At 44.2% G+C, this 12983-nt stretch overlaps 1 protein-coding gene across 9 annotated transcripts in view; it reads right to left on the reverse strand.

Annotated features, from left to right (window-relative positions):
- The window catches only part of OS9 (OS9 endoplasmic reticulum lectin), a 241551-nt gene that overhangs the window by 102080 nt on the left and 126488 nt on the right, over positions 1 to 12983 (reverse strand). For all 9 annotated transcript variants that reach the window (XM_085654566.1, XM_085654565.1, XM_085654562.1 and 6 more), the window contains exons 8-9: positions 10666 to 10793; positions 1722 to 1773 (exon numbers count right to left, since the gene is read on the reverse strand). In XM_085654566.1, the coding sequence (XP_085510692.1) occupies positions 1722 to 1773; positions 10666 to 10793 (180 nt within the window). The remainder of the gene's footprint in view (positions 1 to 1721; positions 1774 to 10665; positions 10794 to 12983) is intronic.

The following is a 12983-nucleotide window of genomic DNA, read 5'->3' on the forward strand; positions in this document are numbered from 1 at the left end:
GTTCTGCCAAGCTCCACCTCCTCTCCTCACATGGTTCTGGGACACAGAGTCCCTTAACGACAGGTAATTTTCCAAAAGGCGACCCAATCAGTAAATTGCACTTTTAATAACTTAAAAATATATGTTTAATTAGTTTACTAGCTGGTCCCATTCCTGAGTTCTAGTATTAGCATTTAATATTGATCTCCAGTGTTTCTGTAAGAGCCAGTCAGCCTTCCTAAAGTAAAAAAATCTTTTGGGTGCTAGTCACAATAGTTACATATTAACATTACATTTCTGCATGTCCTAAGTTTTAACCCCTTCGGTGCTCATGACGGAATGGTTCCGTCATGACCCACGGTTGAGCTGTGCTCATGACGGAACCATTCCGTCATGACCACGCCCGCGCAAGATTCCGCCAGCACAGCGGCGGAATCTGCGCAGCATCGAAGGGGTTAAATACCATGCACCCTGCCTTGTGGCAGGCCTTCACAGGGGTACAAGTCTTAAAAAGGGGTGGCTAATTAATATTTAAAACGGTGGTCAAAGGGTTTATTTTGACAGCTCGAACTGAAGTTTTTACATTGCTACAGTCAGGTTACAATGGTAGCCCAGAAGCCATATTTGCACTGCCACTATAGTGTATGGTACACTAGGTGCTGTGGTGCCTTTGAGGCAATTATCTTCCAGGCCTTGGGTACACTTTATACCATACACTAGGGACTTCTAGGCAAGTTAAATATACCAATTAGGAGTATGCCAAATGTAACCATGTTAAAAGGGGGAGTACAGACACTTTACTACCACTTAGTAGGTGTAAAGTGCACAGAGTTCAAAAGTCAGCAAAAACTAGAAGGTCCACAAAGAAGCAAAACATCCTGGGTGACCATGCAGAAAGGCCAGATTTCCTACAGATATGTACAGATCCGCACACAAGAAGAAATATAAATAATAATTTCTCCCAAGGACACTAATTTACACTGTCAAAATGCAAAAAATGGAAAGATATCAGAGGTCACCATGGAATAGGATAACATTCAGTGGGGCTTTTTATGTTCACAACACTAGGAAATGGTATTTAGAAAGTCCTCTGGATGAATGGTAAAACTACACAATATGCTCACAAAAGACCTCAATAATCCAGGTATTCTCTCTCAAGATTTCCTTTATTTGTGTGCGCACACATCTAGATATCCTAACATTCACATAATGACACATATAAAAAAGATGTGCATCTTATACATCTGGTATCTTTATGTCGTGATTAGCAGATAAGAGGGTGCCTGCCCAATGTCCAACACTGCTGAGATGAGAACATTGTAAAGAACTTAGCAACTGCTTGTGCGTTCATTTCTTCAAATGCAAGAAAGATGCAACATAAGGAATTAATCTGTGGTATGGGCTACTGTGATGTTGCCAGTGATTGGCAAACAATATAAAACAAAGCATAAAAGCACTGTGCCATATTTCTTACTCCAGAAAAGATGGATAATGTTGTAACTGCTTCCTGCTTGGAGACCGGGACACCACAATGTAGACAGTCAATCTATATATAGGATTAGCATTAACTTAGATCATCACTCAGTTAAACCTGGACTCAGTCTTATTCTGAGCAATGGCCATCGATGTTTCCAAAGGGTTCTCAGGAAGAAAACAAGTGCGTGTCCAGTGCACACAGAGCCATATGGTTACAAGCACAACAACTACAACTCTATTGAGCTGTAGAATCACTCAATTCTTACCATCTATTTGATCATCTGCCATCTTTATGTTGGCTAAGTCGGAATCATCCTTCTGCAAGAAAAAATAGATTGGGTGAATTTTTCTGGAGCAAGATTAATTGTACTCGATACTTAGGATTGCTTGGAGCATTACTAGAAAGGAAGAGGGTTTGCAAAAGTGTAAACACACGAACACAGCCGAGCTAGGGTTAAGTAGATTTTCCAAAATAATGTAATTCATCTTTAGCAAACGCACATGAATACTAAAGAGAATCAAGACTCCAAAGAATAGACGTAATTAACTCAGCTAAGAAACTCATGTAGCAAGCACACACCAACATATGAAATGTCTCTAGACGCCTGACAACAAGAGTAAGGGGGCTGGTTGTCAGACAAACAAACTGCTGTGTGAGCTTACTTTCTTTTTGCTAGCCCAGAGTTCCTTAGAAATCCTAATGCTTATCTGTCAATCAATCAGTCATTTGTTAAGCGCACTACATACCTGCGAGGGTCTCAAGGCGCAGGGGGGAGAGGGGGAGGTGGGGCCGCTACTGTTTGAACACCCAGGTCTTCAGTATCCTCCTGAAGGTCAGCAGGTCTTGGGTCTGTCGTAGGCTCAGTGGGAGGATGTTCCATGTCTTGGCGGCGAGGTGGGAGAAGGATCTCCCACCAGTGGTTGTTTTTCGGATGCGCGGGACGGTGGTGACTGAGAGGTCGGCGGAGCGTAGCTGGCGGTTGGGGGTGCAGAAGGAGAGCCGTCTGTTGAGGTAGGCTGGGCCGGTCTTGTAGAGTGCCTTGTGTGCGTGGTGAGGAGCTTGAAGGATATCCTCTTGTTGACGGAGAGCCAGCGCAGGTTTCTCAGGTGGGGGGTGATGTGGCTGTGTCGTGGTACATCGAGGATCAGTCGTGCCGAGGCGTTTTGGATGCGTTGTAGTCGATTGATGAGCTTGGTCTGGGCTCCCGCATAGAGGGCGTTTCCGTAGTCGAGTCTGCTGCCGACGAGGGCCTGGGTGACTGTCTTTCTTGTATCTGTCGGGATCCATCTGTAGATCTTGCGGAGCATGCGGAGGGTGTTGAAGCAGGAGGAGGAGACGGTGCTGACTTGCTTGGTCATTGAGAGCATTGAGTCGAGGATGATTCCCAGGTTGCGTGCGTGGTCGGTGGGGGTCGGGGCTGTCTCCAGTGCCGTTGGCCACCAGGAGTCGTCCCAGGCTGACGGGTTGGAGCAGAGGATGAGGACCTCCGTCTTGTCCGAGTTCAGCTTCAGACGGCTGATCTTCATCCAGTCGGCAACGGCCTTCATTCCTTCGTGGAGGTTGGCTTTGGCGGTGATGGGGTCCTTGGTGAGGGAGAGGATCAGTTGAGTGTCGTCGGCGTAGGAGATTATGTTGAGGTCGTGATCTCGGGCGACGTGTGTGAGCGGGGCCATGTAAATGTTGAACAGTTTCGGGCTGAGGGAGGATCCCTGGGGTATGCCGCAGATGATCTCGGAGGCTTTGGAACGGAACAGGGGGAGGCGGACACTCTGGGTTCTGCCGGAGAGGAAGGAGGTGGTCCATTCCAGAGCCTTGTCTCGGATCCCTGAGGCGCGGAGGCGTGCGCGTAGTGTGCGGTGGCAGACGGTGTTGAAGGCAGCAGAGAGGTCTAGGAGGATGAGTGCTGCGGTCTCCCCGTTGTCTAGCAGGGTCCTGATGTTGTCGGTGGCGGCGATAAGGGCAGTCTCGGTGCTGTGGTGATGTGTGGTCTGTCTGCTTTTAAAACCATCTTCAAGAACATTTTTCAAAAATGCTTAATAAGCTATGTACTTACGTTTTTACACTGCTACTGTCAGGCTACATGGTAGGCCAGAAGCCATATCCGCACTGCACAACTTAACTTCTGAATAATGAGCAGAGACTTCAGCGAGGGCCGGATTACAAATTAGTTTAAATCAATTAGTCATTTTAGGATGTACTTCAGCTTAATTTCCAGAATGTATTTCCTCGTATTTTATATTTTAGATGAAGATCTTATGAGACAGACAAAACGTCCACCCATTGCCAGTTTATGAAATCATATTCTGTATATGTTAAAATCCAACATAATATTTCACAAAGATGAGCAATTAGCAAAGCCTGTTCTGTAACAGGCGAGTTGCAAGTATCTACAGGGGAGACTACAGACATCAGCAACGCTCATGCACATCTCTCTGCACATTCAATAGCGCTGCCAAAGGTATTTTCCAGGGTACATTAACAATATGGGCCCAATACTCAAATAAATGCATAAATCTAGGCAAAGAGTTTACCGATTTTGCATACATGTAGAAATACTTATTTTTTTTAGATTCACAAACGTTTCAAGGTTATGCATGGAAATCTGCAACAGTAGCAGGTTTTCAAGCATACTAACGTAAAATTGTATGAACTGGGAATAAGGACAATGCAGATGCCATTCCATATGAGTAATTATATATAGTGCACAACTGCACATGAGTAAAATCTAATGCTTTTGGGGAATTACATTTTCTTTCTCCGCTGGGAAAATACTTTTCCATGTGTAAAAAATCCTTATACTTCACTCCTGACAAGTGTATGGATGCTTCAGTCTGCTTACCAAGCTGGAAAAAAATGATCTTTCTCAAGGCCCGATAAGGTCCGTCAGTAGTTTGTGAATACCCTCTAACGCATAAGTTTTGCGTGTTCGTGCAATTCACATAATCCTGTCATAATTCACCCAGCAATTGCCTCTGTGAGCAGATTTATTTACATAAAAGTTAAGGTGGAAGTCAACCATCTTTCAAGTGCCAAACCAACGACTGAGAATTCCAGAAGTTGTTTTGCATTAAAAAAAAAATAATGAAATGTATGCCAAACTTACAAGAGCAAGTGGTTTGGTGTACTGGGCACTATGCAAAATGCTTTCACTAAGAACTCTGTACTCCATAGCTCGGATTAACCGAACTCCACAAATTGTGTGTTCTAAACAAACAAGTCACTTACCGTCAGAGAAGCTTATTCTGGTGGATTTTCTAGCTAATTACACATTCCTCTCCTTAAGAATACCCCCAGATGCCGCACTGGATCTGGAGAATTTTTCTTAGCGTGCCAGAAAGTGGAGTTATGTGGCTTTATTTAGAATCTGTCCCACCCCGAAGTGACACTGGAGCCACATGTAGCAGTCACTTCTGCATGCTGACTTCAGTTTTTTTCTGAAATCTGCCTGCACTGTCGAGAGCAGATCTCTCAGCAAACTCATTTCACAGTGTGCAGATCTCTAAATTGGAACCTTTTTAGGTAGGCGAAAGGAGTCAATTCCACAGAATGGGGACGAATCTGAGGTTTGATAGAGTACCAATCAGAAAGAGTCTTACTAAAGGGAAGTAACATCTGATGGATATTTCTAACCGCAGGTTCCTCACTTTGTGAATAGATACCAAAGCAGGATCTCCCTAGGTGGTGGATCTGTGGGAAGGCTCAGATCAAAAAGTTCTGAAGGACAGAGCTGGCAAAGTGTCCCTCCCATCAGACCGGTCAATCAAGGGATAGTGCTTTGTGACAAAGTAAATCGCTGCCCACATTGCAACCTGAAATATGTCCAAGTATAATAGTAGCAGCCTTAGCTGGAGTGGAATAAGCCCTCAATGCCTGGGGACTGCTTCTTAGCCAGTATGTAGCAGATTCTAATGCGGAGGACTATCTGCCTTGAGCTTGTTATTAGTCACAGCTTTTTCCTTCCCTGTAAATCCCACAAAGAGGTAATCGTCTACCCAATATTTCCTGGTGCGAAGGATATAGAAGCTCAAGGCTCTTTGGGGTCTAAACGATGTAGTCTCTCCTTTTTGGATGGATAATGCGGAGCAAGGAAAGTCAGAAGAGTGATGAACTGTCCAACATGAAAAGGCGTCACAACTTTTGGCAGGAACGCCACTTTGGCCTTGCGCACCAGTTTGTCTAGGTAGATGGTACATGGTTGTTGGACAGAAAGGGCTTAAAACTCACTCATGTGACAAACTGACGTCACTGAAATTAAGAACATTTTCTTAAAGTCAGCAAATACAGAGGAATATGCATTGTTTCAAATGGGGTGCAAATCAAGAACAAGAGAATCAAGTTAAGGTCACACTCTAGCACCACAAATGGGTTTGGTAAAAACATATGGTTCAGTCCTTTAAAAAATGCATAATAACAGTAAGGACAACAATGACTCATCAGGCAAAAAAAGCTGATAAGGTTGACAAGCAACCTTTAACAGTACCCAAAGCAAGTCTTTGCTGGGCCAACGAAAGAACAAAATTCAACATTAGATAACTGAGCTTGTAGGGACTGTTATGTGTTGAGCAGCACATCTTGCAATAAACTTCTCTTCGTTCATGATAGATGGTTTCAACAGATGGAATACTGCAACCAGGGTTATCCACACTGCCAAAAGACACCTTGCGCCACTTCCAAGTGTAATCACCATTCATGATCCACCAGGCAGCGCTGACTGAGTTTGACCGCTCTGCCATTTCAAGATCCAGCTAGATGATGTGCCACCAGGGGGATGCACTACAGACTCACCCTGTTCAGGACGCGTAGTATTTCATGGTCGTAGCGTAGTCTGTGAGGACCTTGACCTGTTCCTTCTTGATGGACAGGAGGAAGGCTAGTAAAGTAAAGCAAATCGCCTACAAACCAACAGATTGATATAGTGCCTGGTCTCCATTGGAGACAAGAGTGCTCTGATCTACATCGCTCCAGGTGACCGCCTCAACCCATCAATGGCGCATCTGTCACAACCTCTGAGGTAGGGAGAGGAGAATGCCACTGGTCCAACAGTGGTCTACCAGCAAACACTGCAGCTCCTTTGCAGTCTCCTTCGACACCTCAATGGATTCAGACAGGTTTCCTTGGGGCTGAGTAGACCGAGACTTCCGTTACTGCTGCAGAGCCCGCATGTGCCACCCAGTGTGGTCCACAAGGAGGATTCAGGAGCTCAAGAAGTCTTAGAGACGTTTTCACTGAGAACCATGTCAAGGGCTGAAACATCGGGATCATACTCAAGTGTCCTGGACTGATTGAGGGGGAGAGGAAGCTCAAAACTGCACCATATCCAGAGTGGCCAGATAAAGGAGAGCCTTTGAGAAGAAGTCAGAGAGGGAAGACTTTGGCACGTTGAACGAGAATCCCAAAGATGTCAAGAGGTTTGCCGTTGTCTGGGTGTGGTCTACGACTGCCTGAGGTAAGCTTGCCTTGATTGGTTAGTTGTTGATGTATGGGAAGACTGGTATTACCAATAGTTGATGATTTGTGGCAACCACCACCATTACTTTCGTGAACACCTGAAGGGCACTGGCGAGGCGGAAGGGGAGCACAGAGAACTGAAAATGCTTGTGGCTCACCTGGAATCGTAGGTAGTATCTGTGGAATTTAAGGATAGGGATGTAAAATAGGCACTCTGCAAAACCAACGCTACCATCTAGTCTCCGGGATACACGTCAGAAAGAATTTGAGCGAGGGTTAGCATCTTGAACTTTTCTTTAACTTCGTTTTGAGGAAAAAGTTTGGAAGGCAAAGGTCTAGAACAGGACAGAGTCCTTCGTCCTTCTGTGGCATCAAGAAGTAACAGGAACAGCATCCAGTCTCTTGTTTAGATGCCGTCACCCACACAATTGCTACCTTGTACAGGAGAGCCTGAACTTCTCTTTGAAGGATGGAGAAATTGCCTTTCGAATTGCAGTGGAATAGGTGGCAAAGGAGAAGGGGTAGAAACGAAGGGCAGTGTGTTGTACAATGTTTATTTTGTATAAGAATGAGTGCCAGTGCCTAAAGCTCTGCTCAGAAGTTAGTATTTAAATGTCGGCATTCCCAATACCAAAGCTGCGTAATCTTGACTCCAACTCATGCCTCTTTAATCCACTACCAGACACTCCCTGCCCTTTATTTCACTCTTGCAGTTTCCTTCTTTTTACCTTTATAACGGTTTCTTCCATCTTTCTGTTTTGTTGCTCAGTTTCTTGCTCTTGGTAAATGCCTCATGCAGAAAAATAAGTTTTGGTCCGCAAAAATGAGTGCTGGTGGCCCCAACTGGCAACCAGGAGCTCTAATTAAGCACTGGTGTAGACATCTTGAACAATTTGAAGCACCCATCTGCCTGATGTGATGCTTTGACACCTTTGGAGGAAATAACATTATGCCTCTGTGAGGGTGGCAATGTGCAGCTGAGATCCAACAAAAGGGGTTTTGAAGAAGCGGCAGGGGATTGGGTAGTGTGTTGCCCTCGAAGGCTTGGACATTGTCAGTGATCTCCCTAAGCTTTCCCTAGATAGGGCTGGGAGGTCTGTTGCTGCAGATGTAGGCCCCATCTCTGCTGTATTTACCATCTGAAGCGGGCGGTCATTTTGGGGATACTGATGTCTGGGCTGTGAGAGACCAAGGGAGCATGTTGTGGGTCTGCTTCCCTTGAAGTACTTCAGGGTTGAGTCTGCCCTGTGCCCTAAGAGTCCATCAGTGTCATCTGTGGGTCACTGTAGAAGCCCGTTGATCTTATCCATGAATGATGCTGTAGCACCACGCTGGAACCACTGTCCTACCCAGACAATCAGTGGATTCCACCCCTGACCTGACGGCGCTCTTTGTCATGTTCTGATTGTCCTGTATAATTAGTGACAATTTAGCGCACAGGGCCAGTTCTTGCCTATGTACCAAAATGCATGTGTGTAGCTTCCCAAGAGGCAACTAGAGTTGAGTGACCTGACAGGTAAACTGGCAGATGAGAACATCAATTTTTCCAAAAGTCTCCATGAACTTAGATTCCCTATCGGGAGATATTGTAGGAAACGAAGTAGGGTTCAACTTGTTATTTGAGACTTGCACTTCGAGACTCTCTGCACTCAGCAATACCACTCCAGTTTACTGCCATTACTTAATTATCCACACATCAAGCAAATCTGCAATGCAATCCTAGAAAAATGAAGCTCACTGGTATTATGAGCTTCAAACATGAAAGGAGGTTTCCTATAATTTTAACATCTTCCAGAATACTTGGGGAAAGGAAGGATGAATGTAGTACGCAAAACGTCAACGTAACATACAGCTAGGGAGCTCACAGATTTCCAAGTCTTACAGGTCTTAATAGTCTCTAACCCCGTGGACCTCATTTTATCACCCTCAGAAGTAAGAAAAATAATGGGCTGAACATAAAGGGAGTTGACAGTCATGGCCAATTCAACTTTATACAGGATTTAGCCATTTGGTTCCCTGTAGTAGCACATGAACAGATTTATTGGCCTGCAGGAGAAGTGTCATACTACTTGCATCTTCTGCCTCAGATGTCAGCTGAATGACTACTGAAGATGGTCCAAACACCGCTGACATAAAAGCCTTAGTGTGTGCCAAAAGCTTTTGTTTCATGCAGTAGGTGGAATGCAGGAGATGAAAAAAATCCTTAGAGTCGGCTCATCTGTCATACCAAGCAAAAGTGTACCTCTTGGTCTGCTTTTACCGACAAGCTGGAGGAAGCAACACAGAAACTTGAGGGGCAAATGAAGAAACAGAAGTACTCAAGAGGTTTGCATGGAAGGTTAAAGATGGTTTGTCACTGTGTACTACACAAAATAAAGGACACCCAATATACAATCAAGTCACATTAGGGCTGTAGTATTTCACCAGACTTGCACAGATTCCTGTTCCTTAAGATCACAGAACTGTTTGCTGATCGTGCAATTGTATCATGCACAGGCAGTGAAAAATCAGTAAGTATATTTCTTATGATGCCAAACAATTCACTCTGCTTTTAATCCATCAGTCCTTATTCTCACCCTCAAAGACAAACAAGGAGTCCTTTATTTGAAAAAAGGACCATCAATAAGGTTTGTTGCTCTGACGTTTGGCCTAAGGAAGGTCTCACACTCAATTCGAAGGCTTCAAGCAACCATCTTGTGAGAGGTCTCCAGAACGTAGGGGAAATCTTATTAGGAAGGTTATGGGGCTCCCATCTTAAAGCCGAGTCTCAAAATTTGGGACGTTACTAAATAACAGGAAAAAAATGTATTAGTTGTAGCAAACCATTTGTAAGGTAGTAGGGCGGAGACACTGCAATGATCTCAACTATTTTAAAATAGGCAAGAGACTCTTAAAGTTCTTTGTTTTTGCACTCTAGCACTATTAGATCCTGGATTCGAAATGAGAAATGGAAAAGTTTAACTGGATTAGCTGCTCACACCCAAGAGACAACAATGTCTGATTTCTTATTTTACAAAACAGACTTCCCCTGGGTCAGGGATAGAATTCTCACTAAATGCGTCTGGTCCTGATGCGAACGCACCATCTTTTAAAATAAGAATCACAGACCTTTGGGAATGCCTTCTATTGGCTAGTGCAGTGTTTTTTAACCTTGGGGCCAGGAAACCCCTGGGGTCCACGAAGCCTACTCAGGAGGTATGCCACTGCTTAGAAAATTAAATATTAACAGATTAATAAAGAGTATATAAATGAAGAACCAACATATACAACTGAACATTTTAAAACGTTCTGTAATGTGATGGAATTTGAAATTGGAAGCTAAAAATGAAGTTACTATCCTCAGGTTGATTCGTGATAGAAGAGAAGGTGCATCAGACAGAATACAGTATGGACAATGAGTGGCCTCATCTGAATTTAGAAAAGCTCCAACTTTCCTATTAAAAGTAGATTTTGTTTTATATCTGTCAGTGAATTAAATAAAAGTGTTAATCATTTTTGTATATGATGAATTCTTGTTTCTGTATTTTTGGGGTACTTTTGTGGTTTAAACTAACGAAAATGCTTAGGTTGCGGTCCTCTGCCAGTAATGATTAAGTGTTAGTCCACAGAAGTGAAAAGGTTAAGAACCACTGCTCTAGTGTTTTTATTTGTATTCACAAAAAGGGTAAATTATCTCAAAAGAAGACTTCTGGAAATGTTCCAGATAGATGTACAGGCGATCAAGAGCTCCCAACTGCTTGGAATCCAGAATCCACACCTACCATGGCTTCCGTTTCACCTCCGCCCTCCGGTCTCAGTACTTTATTCCAGAAATCATCTTCAGAATCCTCCAGGTCTTCTCCTTTACTGTCCCTTGCAGGCGAAGTTAGTGTTTCTTCTGAGCCATCTGCTGCATTAACCAAAAAGGTTGGAAAAAACTGTTAAAAAATAAATATCACAGGAAATAGACACCCGCCAAACGGGACCCACATTAATCACCCAACAATTAACAGCCATGCAGATAGGTTTAGTTGGTGAGGCAGAAAAGCCCATTTGCACAACTGAAAATTGAATCTTTTTGTTAAAATCATGACAGAAGCTCAACTAAACAAAGACGGAGAACCACACTGAGCGTTACAAGACCTTACTGTAGAGGTAAGCCATCGTCAGGGTTGGGGAGTGAGGGAGTATGTTTCTACAAAAGGTCATCATTAGCTTTGTGCTTGTAATGGTGAATTTTAAGGCTAACAAAATGTTCAGATGCTTTACAAGGAGTAGACGGACTTGGATTTTAAACTATCAACACAGGATGATTTTGTAGTTGTCTATTTCAAAATCCATTCAGTTTTAGCATTAGGATGCCTCTCATTTACCTCCCTAAATACTCCTGAAATGCTCCATAGTGACACTCATTCAGTACACCAACATGATACGCATTTGGCAATCAAGATGTACAAGCCTTTTGGCTTCCAAGAAGTAGCTCTTAAGATGCTAGTTTACATGGCTGCAAATCCAGGCGAAAGCAACTGTTCCTCAGACCTCCAGTTGTACTTAAAAAACATGACAAGCATGGCAGAAAGGACTGGGAGGAAAGAAACATTTTGGAACTGCCATTGTCATAGCTGCCAAGGTTTCAGATTGCTTATGTGTGACATTTTCATAATTTCACTGTAAATATGAGTGACATTCAACGACTATGAGTGATACTTTCTAGGGGAGCAAAATCAAGCAATGACCACGAGGGAAACATAAAAATATCAGAAATTGCACCCACTTGAGCAACAAGAAACTCTAAGAAGGTCTTAAAACTGGGGCAAACTACTAGAAATGGAAGGGCAAAAACCAAGTAAAAAGCAGTAACTCACAGCTAATCCTCATAAAATAGAGTTTTAAGAATATCCGTGGTTCATATTCTTTTGGGAAAACTGTCACTCAATAAAAACTGATCTTGCCCCAGCACTCCATCATTCACAATAGCAATCGCGACATTTGCACTAGTTGCATAAAAACTTCTGGGCACACAAAGAATTCAGCTCCACTAACAGTTGGCTTTAACCTCATGTTATTTAAACGAAGCACCCGCCACACTTCAAGTGAGCTCCAGGTGCAGTGTGCAGCAGAAGTTTCACAAAAACAAAACGGATCTCATGGCAGATGTGCTTCCCGAGTCACTGCAGCCAGGCGGAGACAAAGTGTTTTTAAGTGGGGCGGCTGGGTGGGGAGCCACGGGCTGCAGTTACAGTGTGGTGATAGGGGTGTGAAGCGCCGGCCTGGGCAGGCCTGCTTGTGATTTTCTTGGCCTTGTACCTTCTGCAACAGGCCGTTTCAATGACTGTGGTCAGAAAAAGGCTTTTAATTTTTCCACTGGTTGCTGCCCGCCTGCTTCCAGATTCACCTTTACTCCCTTGTGTGTTCTGGCTGGTCTTCAGTTGGACGCCATTAATGAGTCGGTAGTGAGTAGTGACTCAGTGACCGCACGCTGCGGGCGGGAATTTCAATGCAGCTAGCACTGAGCAGGATAGTACGATACATTGTAGCAGGCAGCATGCTATGCACAGGATCATCATTAACTGGTTGCGAGCCTGCTGGTGGCAGTGCCCGGGCTGGCAAGTCTGCAGGGAGCAGCAGAGCCGGCGCACAGGTGTCACAGGCGCCGGCACACGCGCTAGCAGCTGGCGTAGCCAGTTTCAGCACTGGTACAGCAGAGTGAGACAGTGGCATTAAAATGCGTGACAATGCATTTCAGCACGGTGATGCGGAACACCACACTGAAATGCGTTAAAGTCATGCCTGATGCACGATACTTAGCAGGCCAGCACTGTTTCACTCTAGAGGCTACAAACGTTAACAGCATTTATTTATTTCAGAGCTCTGCCATACTCAACATGGAGGTGCAGCAATTAGATACATTTAGGGCTGATGCGGATGAGACAACACCCTCTCTACTCCCTCGTTAGCAAGCCTCCGCTCTCTTCTTTCTATAGCAAATGTACTCTGTCAGATGCCTATTAAGGTCAGACAAATAAAAGTAAATTTTGGCACAGAGTGTCACACTCAGCTGTTCAACAGCTCCATTTCTGTAATCTCTGAAGGCTGTGTG

This window comes from Triturus cristatus, chromosome 4_1, assembly GCF_964204655.1.
Source record: "Triturus cristatus chromosome 4_1, aTriCri1.1, whole genome shotgun sequence".
NCBI lineage: Eukaryota > Metazoa > Chordata > Amphibia > Caudata > Salamandridae > Triturus > Triturus cristatus.